Source organism: Salvia splendens, chromosome 21 (assembly GCF_004379255.2).
Source record: "Salvia splendens isolate huo1 chromosome 21, SspV2, whole genome shotgun sequence".
Classification (NCBI taxonomy): domain Eukaryota; kingdom Viridiplantae; phylum Streptophyta; class Magnoliopsida; order Lamiales; family Lamiaceae; genus Salvia; species Salvia splendens.
The window spans coordinates 4,509,851-4,522,730 of NC_056052.1; the positions used below are offsets into that span (position 1 = coordinate 4,509,851).

Sequence of the window (12,880 nt, forward strand, 5' to 3'; positions counted from 1 at the left end):
GGGGAGCCGCGGCCCGCGGCTCGGCGCGCGGTCCCCCATTGCAAAGGCCGAGAGCCGGGGCGGTGAGGTGAGAATCGTGGCTAAGCCACGGCCGCGGCCTTCACGCGGCAGAGCCGTGTGAGCCGCGGCCCTCCCATTGCAAGAGCCGCGAATCGCGGCTGGGCCGCGGAAAATTATTATTATTATTATTTTTTTTAATTTTCGAAATTTTGTTATAAATATACTACATTTCCACTCCATTTTCCAACTCCATTTTACTCCCATTTTCCTCCAATCTTCCCTTCCAACTTCAATTTAACCTTGTAATTATGGATTCCGACGATGAACAATTCCAACAAGCGGTAGATCTAGAGTTCCAAAACCTTGTTGCGGCGGTGCAACGTGAAGCGGAAGAGGCAGAAGAGGCGGCGGCTGAGGCGGCGGTGGCAATTGGCCGGCCATTCCATCATCGGCGATTTTTCGATCGTGATCATGTCGGGGCAGACCGCAGGTTGATGGAGGACTACTTCAACGACAACGCCCGTTATCCGCCAGAAGTTTTCCGTCGGCGATTCAGAATGTCGAAAAATCTCTTCGTCCATATAGCGACGTGTTTGGCGCAGCGGTTCAGGTGCTTCAACTTGCGATATGATGCTACCGGCCAACCCGGCTTGTCGACTTTCCAGAAGTGTACGATGGCAATTAGACAGCTTGCCTATGCCGGGCCCGCTGACATGTTCGATGAATACCTACAGATGGGCAAAATGACTGGACTACAGACGCTGAGGCAGTTTTGCAGGGGGATCAATGATATCTTCAAAGGGGAGTATCTACGGAAGCCATCGGCCGATGATTGCCAGAGATTGATTGCTATGCACGGGACTGCACATCATTTTCCGGGGATGTTGGGGACCATCGATTGCATGCACTGGGAGTGGAGGAACTGTCCAGTGGCTTGGAAGGGGCTGTTCACTTCTGGCTTCAAAGGCAGACATCCCACGATGATTTTGGAAGCCATTGCTGATTACCGCTTACGAATCTGGCATGCGTATTTTGGTGTCACTGGATCGAACAACGACATCAACGTTCTACGATCGTCACACTTGTTTAATGACGAGAGTCGGGGTGAGGGGCCGCAAGTGAGATTCACGGCCAACGGAACTCAGTACAACATGGGGTACTATTTTGCCGATGGGATATACCCTCGCTGGCCCGTGTTTGTGAAGACGATCCGACAACCCGTTGGGCCGAAGCAAACCTACTTCGCGAAAAAACAAGAGGGTGCTAGGAAGGACGTTGAGCGAGCTTTTGGTGTACTGCAAGCGCAATGGGCCATTATACGGTGCCCGGCTCGACAATGGAACGAAAATGATGTCGCAGACATCATGACTGCATGTATCATATTGCACAATATGATAATAGATGACGAAGGATTTGCTGCAGAGCGATGGACACCCGAAGAAGGTGCTAGTACGAGCTCGGGTATTGCCATGGAGCCCATACAGATGGGTGTACCACGTAGTAATGAATACTTGATCCAGAGGTACACCGATATGCGGAGCCAAATATCGCATGATTCACTGCAGGTTGATATGGTTGAAGAGGTCTGGAACCGTAGAAGGGGCGCTGCAGAGTGATTTGGGTTTCCGGCTTGTTGTTTTTAAATTATGTCACTTTCGTTGTATAATTTTCCTATTTCAATATAATACAACGAAGTTATTGTTACATTTTTTCTAGGTTGTGAAATTTCTAATTTACAATCCACATTATTTTACTTTAATTAAATTTATAAATATCATAAATTTAAAACTAATAAAATTTATTAGACTTAAATTAAAAAATAATATTAAAAAAATAAACAAATTAATTTTTTTTAAAGAGGGCCACATCTGGTGGCCCTTGTTATTTTGATAGTTTTGTTGACTTTACCATTACGGAAGCCACATGAGTGCTACGAATGGTGGCCGGGCCACAAATGGTGGCAACCATTGTGGACACTCTTATAGTGTACTCAAACTGGCCTCCCTCTCTCTCTCAAGCTTCGAATCTCAGAAGAGTGCTTTTAAGGCTTACCAATGTTGACAACTCAGAGGATCACGCCTCCTCCTCTACAGCTCAGCTCACCGGCAATGCTCGATTAGGTTAACTTTTGCGCTCACCAATTTAGTAGCTTCAGCTTAGCAGCGGCGATGGAGCGCCGACCCGCGGCGTCATTTTTAATTGAGCTTTCGGTTATCGCAGCGGTGATACTCAATTCGTGTGCCGCGGTTGGTGGAACTACTGATCCTAGCGACGGTACGATTTGAGAGCTTTTGCTCTACTTGTTATGGTCCTCCTTTTGCTTTTGTCTCTTTCGTCCCCATCCTGCTGCTGTTTGGCTTGATTTGATTGGAGAATTTGTGAAAGTGAAAGAGCAAATGAGTTTCATGGAAAGTGCCTACTTTCTTTTGGAGAAACTGAAGTTTTTTTTTGTTTGCTGTGGAGACTCAATAGTAATTTTTTATTTTACTATTGCGGCGTGGCTCTGTTTTTGTGTGAGAAGAAGAATGCTTGAGATTTTACATTCACAGTTTCTTTTTATTTTGAAGTTTATATTTATGCTTTTTGAGCTGTGTTGTTTTAAAGAGTATAGTAATGTTGTTGTGAATATTTTGGAGCCTCGTGCAGACGCCTTAGTTGTGTATATGGAAGAAATGAGGAGAGTATTATCTTGTTTTTGGTTTCTTGAAAATGTATAAGAAATGATTGTATATAATTAGCTATAAGTACTCCGTATTTACTAATTTCTGCATCAAGCTAATCTAATTCGTATCACTTATCTGATCTTATGTGCTTTTCTTTTGTTTAAAGAAACAGATCCGAAGAAATGAACCTTGAAGATTTGCTGCATTTCGTGTCTTGTTCTGCATCTTTTGTATATACAGAGAAAATAACCGATCTTTTTGTACATAAAAGATTGAGCACTTGTCTGTTTGTATATACAGAGAAAATAATCAATAAACTTTAAATGTTTTGTAGTACATAAAAGTTTAATCTTTTTCTCCTGACATTTTTCATTTCAGGAATGGACTGAAAATGACCGACTGTGGGGATTCAAATAACCCAATTGTTGTTTTGTTATTAAATGATCTCCTTTAGGGCACAATTCATGTAGTTGCTTGTGGAATAGGCTTGTGCATTGGTCTTGATGCTTCATGGCAATTCCTGATTATTTGTGTTTTAATTATTTGATTGATTGCCTTTGAGGATGCTGAACTGAACATTTTCATGCAATGTCCAGCTCAAGGGCTCCAAGTTCTCTACACTTCATTGAATAGTTCTTCACGGCTAACAGGCTGGAAATCAAGTGGTGGTGATCCTTGTGGAGAATCATGGAAGGGGATTACCTGTCAAGGATCTTCTGTTGTCTCTATGTGAGTGTACTACCCTGTGTTTTTATTTCTTTATTTTACATGTCCCCTAGATATGAGAAGCATTGTTATGATTTAAACAGCCAGATATCTGGATTGGGACTGACTGGAACAATGGGATACTTACTCAACAACCTTGTGTCACTCAAGACATTGTAAGGAAACACTTTGTTCATTCATAGAGATAGTTCGAATTCTTTTTACTTTCTTTACGCTAAATCTTTTTTTCTCCTTATGTGGCAGGGATTTGAGTAACAATAATATTCATGATTCGATTCCGTATCAGTTGCCTCCCAACCTGACGAGCTTGTAATGTCAACACTCTATATGCTTTCATTTGGCAGTCAATAAATCTTCTGAATCATCAATTCTAATGTTAGTCCGTGTCCTGATGCAGAAACCTTGCAGCAAATAATTTGAGTGGAAATATTCCGTATTCCATATCTACCATGGGCTCACTTAATTATGTGTAAGAGGCTCATCATTTAAGAGTTAGCATATTAACAGGAAATGCTAGCATTGTGTGATCTAATTATTTTAATCTTTCTTTTATTCATGGTTTTAGGAACATCAGCCGAAACGTATTGTCTCAGGCAGTTGGAGATATGTTTGCGAATCATTCTGATCTTGCTACTTTGTGAGTGGATTAATTATCCATCTTCTGATACCAATTCATTAACAATATCCATGTGCTTCTGAGACTTCCGTGATTCCATAATTTCCTTTGGCTTACTCACAATCATCCTAAATCTCACATTGTCTCTCATTTTCTTAATTAAAATTTTGCTCTTTACTAGTAACTCTGGGGCATTTTTGTCTAGGATGTCTAATACAAGCCTATTTCAGGGATATATCCTTCAACAACTTCACTGGTGATCTACCACTTTCGTTTGCCTCACTGACTAATCTTTCAACACTGTGAGAATGACTGATTCCCAATTCTTTCTTTTCTTCTCTCATGTTTGTCTTTTACCTTCTATTAAGATCATGTTAATACTTCTTTGACAGCCAAGTACAAAGCAACCAATTAACAGGTTCTCTCAACACCCTTGTCGATTTGCCTTTGACAAATTTGTAAGTATCGCCTATGGACCTCATCATGAATCCTCAAATTAAATGGAAGGCCTGACAAGGGTACTGCTTTTTCATCAATATATCTTATCTGTTTGTCCTCTACTAAATTCTGCAGAAATGTTGCAAACAACCATTTTAGTGGATGGATACCACAAGAACTAATTTCTATCCCCAATTTTGTGTAAGTGATTGATGTTGTTTATATAGGTTGAGGATGATAAAATTAACTGAACATTTATAGTGATCTTGTCAATTTAAATTGTCCCAGTTAACTTTTCTCACATATCAGATATGATGGAAACACATTTGCAAATGGCCCTGCTCCCCCACCACCACCATATACCTCACCTCCTCCTGGTAGATCTCGCAACAACAGTAGGAAAGCTCCTCCAGCTGGTCATACACCTCAATCCAATACTCCAAACAAGTCTCATGATGAAAGCAAGAATGGGTCAAAAGTTGGACTTATAATTGGCATAGTTCTGGGATCTTTGTTTGCAGTAGGCTTCTTTCTGCTTGCACTGTTTCTTTGCCTTAGATGGGGAAACAAGAAGGAAATTGCAGCACGTCCCCCGACGGGAAGTCTTCCTCTCAGTGGTCATAAAGGTGAAAACTCTACATCCTCATTAATTTGCAATTTAAAAAACTTATTTTTTTGTTAACATTAACCTACCTTTCAGCACTTACCCTGACTTTCAACTGTAATACAATGAAAACCTATGACCTTGTGAGTTTTTGCTGCGTGGAGTTTTTTGTTTAGATGCATGAATATTGCTATAGTTGGCAAATTCATTGTTAAGAACCATGATGCTTTTTCAGCGTCAACTAATCAGCTCTTTCAATCTATCTCTGACTGGCATTAAGTTGCAAGATAGCCACTCCTTTCCTTTTTCTGTAGCCTTGCTTGCTTCGAGTAGCAACTTTTTAATTTCGTATGATTTGATTGAAATTAAGCCCTTGGGAAATTGAAACAGAGATACAAATTTATTGTGGTTTAATATGTTTATCGTATTACTGCATGAGCTTATTATCATTCATCTTCATTTTATTTTGTCTTTAGTGAATGTAGAGATGCAAGAGCAAAGGTCAATGCCCACAGCTACTGCATCTGATCTAAAGCCCCCACCAGCTGAAAGTGTTCCAGTTGAAAGGTTGCAAGGGAAAAATGGATCTTTGAAAAGAGTGCAGTATCCTATAACTGCTGCTACTTATACAATTGCTGCTCTTCAGACAGCAACTAATAGCTTCAGTCAAGAGAATTTGGTTGGTGAAGGTTCGCTGGGTCGCGTTTATAGAGCTGACTTCCCCAATGGAAAGGTAACAACATTATGGTCCTGGGTTAGATGCCATCTTTATTTTTTGAAATCGGAATACAGTTTATAAGAAAGATTACTAATGGATAGCTTCTTAGTTCATTTTCTTCTAGAGTGATTATATGCTTCGTTGCTCCTACAAGTTGTTGCCTTCAAGTGAAATGTGCTTATATACATATATTTCTTACTTGTTTTAGCCTAGGAACACGAGGAATAGATTTTATGATTTCTGCACATGCTAAGATCATTTTTTTTAAGTGTGAGCTATATAAGGGATGGCTGTTATTATGGACAGTGATGTGCTTACCCGTGTCTGTCAGTGGGATACCTTATAAATTATGTGTGTCTTCAGATAATGGCCATCAAAAAAGTCGACCATGCAGCACTGTCACTGCAGGAAGAAGATAATTTCCTCGAGGCCGTCTCCAATATGTCACGTCTGAGGCATCCAAATATTGTAGCCCTGGCTGGTTTCTGTGCTGAGCATGGGCAACGGCTTCTTGTCCACGATTATATAGGAAATGGTAGCTTACATGATATGCTGCACTTTGCGGATGAGAGAAGCAAGATGCTGACATGGAATGCACGGGTTAGGGTGGCACTTGGCACTGCTCGAGCTTTGGAGTATGCTAATCTAGAAAAAGTTTTGAAACCTTAGTTTTATGCATGAAAACACCATCACGTTTTACTGGATTGATTCCTAAAATTGATTCATGTTGCTTAGGTACTTGCATGAAGTGTGCTTGCCTTCCGTCGTCCATAGAAACTTAAAGGCGGCGAACATATTACTTGATGAGGATTTCAACCCGCATCTTTCAGACTCCGGGCTGGCCTCACTGGCACCAAACACAGAACGGCAGGTAATCTATAGGGTGGATTTCCTTTGTAATTGGGTTCGCTTCTATTCACTTTTTCTTTAATGCGAATTCATTCACTTTTTCTTTAATGCGAATTCTCGGAAAAATAAGCGATTGATTTAGATTTGAAATACACAGCTGTCCTTATCGGAGCGATTGATTTAGATTTGAAATACACAGCTGTCCTTATCGGATGAAATGCATTTTTGTGGCTTAAGTAAGCATAAATTAGGAAAGTCTCTGTTGGATTTTCGTATCAATCTGATCCTTAAGCGTTTAATTTGAGGCCGCATTGCTGACTGACCAAGGACTAAAGAAAGGTCTGATTTTTCTGATAATGTTGATAGGTTTCTTCAACCCAGATGATTGGCTCATTTGGTTACAGTGCACCTGAATTTGCCTTGTCCGGAATATACACTTTAAAGAGTGATGTATACAGCTTTGGCGTGGTTATGCTGGAGCTTCTGACAGGACGCAAACCTCTTGACAGGTACGTATGGTTTCACATTCCTGCTGATGATATTGCGCTTGTCCAATCTGTTTTTCCAATCTATCTCTTTCTTTGTTCAGTTCACGAGTAAGATCAGAGCAGTCACTTGTTAGATGGGCGACTCCTCAACTCCATGATATCGATGCTCTAGCAAAGATGGTCGACCCAACCCTAAATGGAATGTATCCAGCAAAGTCTTTGAGCCGTTTCGCTGACATCATAGCACTATGTGTCCAGGTAATATTCTTCACTGTTAATACGTAGCGCCATAAGTTTCTACAGTCATGATCTGCTTAGTTAAATTGACTCGTAGTGTTGAGACAACAACTAGCTATAACTGTTGTTTCCCAATGCAGCCCGAGCCAGAATTCCGACCCCCAATGTCGGAAGTTGTGCAGGCACTGGTCAGATTGATGCAAAGAGCAAGCATCGTGACCAGGCGGCCGAGCGAAGAATCTGGTTTCGCGTTCAAGAGCAGTGCAGATCATGAGGGAAATGACATGTTATAGCAGGTATCAATCATCATCAGCGGAACTCACATCCTGTGCAATTTTGAACGCAATTATACGAGTGCGAATATGCAGGCGGGTTTAAAGCTAAGGGGGAAAGAAAGCAGAAGGAAGCTTGATAACTGGAAAAACATAAAATGCAGATAAATGTAATTAAGATGCACAGACTAACTTATTTATACATTATCATGAGGTATCTATTATTCCATGCCAATTGTCTTGTTTATTTTCCATTTGCAAACTATTTTATTTCACTTTTAAAGAGGCTCAATATTTATTGAGGGGACTTATTGAGTGGACGAGAAGCATTTTACTAGCTAAGTTGCACTTTCATTTTCTTAGCTACATTTATTTTCATTTGTTGTTTTTTTTAAAAAATTAACTCCTATATAAGGGAGAAATTACAAATAAACTCCTATACTATAGATAGGAGGAAATTACAACTGATGTCAAGAGAGCTCGAACTCGGCACCTCATACAATAATGTCTAAGTTCCTTGCCGCTAGGACAAAGTCTCTAGACTCTTTTTTATGCTCATTTGTCGTTGCCAGTTTTAAAGTTCGTGGGAAAAACCTAACTTTTTGAAAGTTTCATAATATTAGATTTCAATATCTCTTATGGTTAAAGTGAAATATGACTCTTATTGTGGGATCGACGGAATGACAAAATATGACTTTATTGTGGGATAGAGGGAGTATCAAAATAAGATGATTGATTGAATGACAATACAAAATCAAATGAAATTTATTTGATAAACACACAAGTGTGCCGAACACATCCTGCTCGACCGGGCTTATGAATTAAGGCCGAAAGTCTTCCAGCGGGTGGTGGGGTTTGAACCCGTGACCTCAAGGTCACCACAGCTCCGTGCTGCCAACTGTGTTGTGTGCTGCAACCCATTAGTTGAAAATTTCATTTTTAATACTAAAATAATACTAGTATTAAATGTAGTAAATATTGCACATCAATTATGCCACCTCCCTAGTCTCATCTCATCCCAATATCCATATTTTTTTTGTCAAACGTGTTTGTTCTGTTCTGGTTTCTAGCATATTCTTTTTCTAGGTGATGCCATATTAATTTCCCAAGTTTTACTATTTATAAAAATTATGCTTATATGGCCACCTTTTAAATAAATACTTGAGTTCTAGTTGTTTCTGTTCTTTCCGGAGATGGGGAAAGAGTAGCTAAAGCAGGGAGTTCCACCCGTAAAAACGAAGCGGAAGCGGCCTTTCCTAGCCCTTTTGTTGAAGATGTGGTAGGACATCAGGAGTTGCTGCACATCGCTTTCCTCTAAGAAAGACTAGTCAAGTGATGGACTCTCGGGCGATGCTAGTTTCATGTAGTTATTTCAGGGAGGCAGAAGCTGCTGTATTTAGCTGTTGAGCCTCAAAGTTTATGTTTTTATGTGATCGCAGCATCAAAAAGAAAGTCTGAATTTTCCACGGAAGCCGGCTCGAAATATTTGATCTGTTGCAGCTAAGCAGTTTCTTGCCTTTCTTGAACATCCTGCGATTGCGTGATAAGACCATCCACAATAGGAATAGTCCAGCAATAGCCCAATCATAGCCTAGCCACTGCCACATCATCAGCACTAAAAATCCTCCTGCCACATCATCAAAACAAGCAAATAGCCCAGCAATAGCCCAGACATAGCCTAGCCACATAATATCCACATCACTATTAACAAATATATACAAAATGAAATAATTAACAATCACACAATATACGAAATTTAATTTACGAGACATATACGGGAAAAGTTTAATAATATTATTAAAATTTAAAAAAGTACAATAATTTAAAAAAATACATTAATTTAAAAAAAATACGTTAAAACAAGTGGTGCGAATGAAAATGATGAGCAAACCGCGTATATATAGTGTTTCGAAAAAAAAATAATTAAATTTCGCGCTAGGCGCTGCGCTGGGCGATCTGGGCGCTGCAATAGCGCCGAGCGGACCGCCCAGCGCCACGCGACCGCCCAGCGCTGCGCGGTTTCTCTCTCCATTCGCCCGCTGGGCGACTGCAATAGACCGCCCAGTGCCGGCGCTCGGCTGGACGGCATTGTGGATGGTCTAAGTAACACCACTTGTATACTCATGTTGAGTCAGGGACATACCTAGTGTAGGCCAAGCCCTCATGTTGAGTCAGGGACGGACCTAGTGAAGGTCAAGCCGCCGCTCCAGCGGGGGCTTGGGCGGTGCCGGTCCCTGTATCCTCATGGTCATGGCCGCTGCTGTGTATTTCTCTTTTACCGTTTTTTACACAAAGAAGAAAGGAGGTGAGAGAGGCGAATGGGCAAAGAAGTGGATTAATTAGTAAGTAATTATGGTCATTGAATTTACAACGTGGGATCCACTTTTCGTTAATGAATACTCCACGTTAGTAGTCCTAGTAGTGTTTAAAAAGATATGTGAATTTGAACCGTTTATTTTTGTGGAATAGTAATACTGTATGCTAACCTTTTTGGATTTATAATTTAATACTGAATTTATGCATAACAGATTATTTTGTACATTTATCTTCATAATATCATAATTTATGTGTATCTATTTTAATATAGTATATAAAAATATTGGTAGTCATTTAAATATTAAAATTTTGGTCAAATTCTATTTAATTCAAGTAAAATATTAGTATATCAAGAATTTTAAATTTATATAAAATACATATTTTCTTTTTGTCTTATTTTAATATAACAATATCATTTTAATTATCACCAAAATATGACATTTTGGTCAAATTATTTGAAATTCATTATATTTGTGTTTTCATCACTTTATAGATTTATAAAATAATTAAAGGAGGTAAGAATATTGAAATAATTATTTTCAATATATATATATATATATATTTTTTAGTTTCAGCACCGACTTATTCAAATGTCTGGTTTCGTCCCTGTGTTGAGTGATGCTAAATGGCCATAATGTGGTCAGCCATAAAAATAAAATATTAATAAAAACCTGTACATTTAATGCTAATTTTACTTGAAACTTGTTCATCTTAAAAGTATCAATTTTTTAAGACTAATTTACCCTTGTGTATAAATAGGGAGTAGAGTAAAATTAAATAGGGAGTATTTATCTTGGAAATATTGAATAGTGTAAGTGTACGTTTCTTTTGTGTCATATTTCTTTCCGGTTTTTCTATTTTTATTTTACTTTTATTTATATTTTATATATTATTATTTAATATTTTTTACTATAATTCATGATATTAGAATACTATAATTCGTATTTAGATTCACTTACAAATGAAATAATTTAAACTATATTATATTTAACATTAATTCTAAATAAATAAATGTAAACATTATACTATAAAATTATTTTATATAAAATTGATTAAAATATTTTGAGGCAAGATTGTTTCAATATTAAAAGTATATATTGAAAATATATTATTGTTAAATAATATACTAGTATAAAATTGATGGTCGGAGATTAATTGAAATCTTTAAAATAAATTTGTGTAATTAAATTAGTAACTTAAGGGTAGTAAGGGGACACTTAATACGAAAATATTTAATTAACTCTTATTAAAATAGAAATAGTGCGAATAGTTTAGGATGAGCCAAAAAAATGTTAATAGCATTAGGCCGATGTAGTAGTAACTAGTACTTTCTCCGTCCTATAAGAATATACATTCTTTCGTTTTTAATTCGCCCCTAAAAATATTCTCTTTCCAATTTTGAAAACTAATGAGTGTGGAACTCATTCCAAATAACAATACTTTAATTTCTTTTTTCTGTCTACATCTCTCTTACTTTATCAATTTTGTATTAAAACTCATATCAAACCTAAAATAATAATAGGATAACTGCGACAGTAATATACTAGCTCATAATATTACATGGCACCATGTTGTAATATACTATATATTAGCAATTATATAATAATATGATTTTGTATTTTTAATACTATTGTTATTGGTCTTATTAATATAGCCTATAGTATGTATTCGTAACAAAAATTTAAATGTTTGTCATACAATGAAACTACTATATAATAATGATAGTACAATGCTACTAATATATCATTACAAATTTATGGCCAAACTCACCCTATTAGTACCATGACAGCATGACCTTTAGATGTGCTTTGCATATAAAGTTTATCCATGTTATCCATATAAGTTAATATTATTACTACTATGTTTATATTATTATTATTATTATTATCAAGTTTAGTTATTGGTATATAATTGTATTGTGTCATATGATAGTTATTTTGGCAATAATTAGTTATAGTTATTTTTGTAGTGTAATAACATTACATTAGTACTCCGTATATTTTACATAATACATTAATATGTGACATATATAAATGAAATTAAACTTTTGATTATATGATACAATTATAATTTATAAGTAATTTTATGATTTGCAATACAATTATATAACGCACATTCATGGAAAATGGCTAGCAAAATTAGAATAGCTAGGAGTAACATTGGTATAAGATTAGTTAATCTTATTTGACTTGATCGTAAAATATATTAACTATATGCAACCGTAGATACTTATTAGCATAATTTATTTATCATATATTGATATCTTTTACTAAGATATGGTAGGATTTATTTCTAATAATATTCATATATATATATAATTTATTTTAAAGTATAGAAGATTGTGCATAATAAAGATTTATTAGTAATTTTTCTTGGAAATAATATTTGTCATTATTATGGAGAGAGAATGTTGTATAAATAAATTTGAAGTGAAATATTAGTAATAGTTTTTGAAATAGTGGGAAAAGGGCAATTACATAAAATTACACTTAGCATTAACTATTACTAATAATTTATTACAAAAATATAATGGTGTGGCTGGCCACATGATGGCATCAAATTCAAAGCATTATAAATACTAGTGATAAGTAATACCTTGTGTACTCATATTGAGTAACATTAATTCCCAAGAAAAATATCTCAAATTATTTTATTTTTTTTCCTGAAGAAATTAATGGAATATAATTGCAAAAGGCAGGTCCCCTCCTCTTCCATTGGCAGTAGGTAGTACTGCTAAGTGCTAACTGCATCATTAATAATGACTGCAGCAGACCTGATTAGCAGCACTTAAGTCAGGATTAGTGTTCTTAATTCTTTCTTAAACTTAAACACTCAATAAATACCATTTGAATACGGACAACCCGTAGTTCGATTAGGTTTTTTTTACCACAAAATTTTACCCCCAAAAAGTAGTTCTAGGGTTTACGTAATTCCATTTCCGATTCAGCCTCCA

General features: G+C 36.9%; 2 protein-coding genes across 2 annotated transcripts; both read left to right on the forward strand.

Annotated features, from left to right (window-relative positions):
- The first annotated feature begins 308 nt into the window (after positions 1-308).
- Positions 309-2,160, forward strand: LOC121784078. Its single transcript, XM_042182258.1, has 3 exons — positions 309-677; positions 735-1,027; positions 2,070-2,160. Exons 1-3 carry the CDS (start codon positions 309-311, stop codon positions 2,158-2,160), a joined length of 753 nt encoding a protein of 250 aa, XP_042038192.1.
- On the forward strand, positions 1,997-7,840 carry LOC121783284 (protein STRUBBELIG-RECEPTOR FAMILY 8-like). The gene is made up of 16 exons (XM_042181310.1): positions 1,997-2,274; positions 3,260-3,392; positions 3,473-3,544; positions 3,633-3,698; positions 3,787-3,858; positions 3,955-4,026; positions 4,236-4,307; positions 4,398-4,463; positions 4,579-4,644; positions 4,753-5,069; positions 5,524-5,780; positions 6,129-6,400; positions 6,501-6,636; positions 6,981-7,123; positions 7,204-7,360; positions 7,480-7,840. Exons 1-16 carry the CDS (start codon positions 2,169-2,171, stop codon positions 7,630-7,632), a joined length of 2,160 nt encoding a protein of 719 aa, XP_042037244.1. The 5' UTR covers positions 1,997-2,168; the 3' UTR covers positions 7,633-7,840.
- Positions 7,841-12,880: the final 5,040 nt, after the last annotated feature.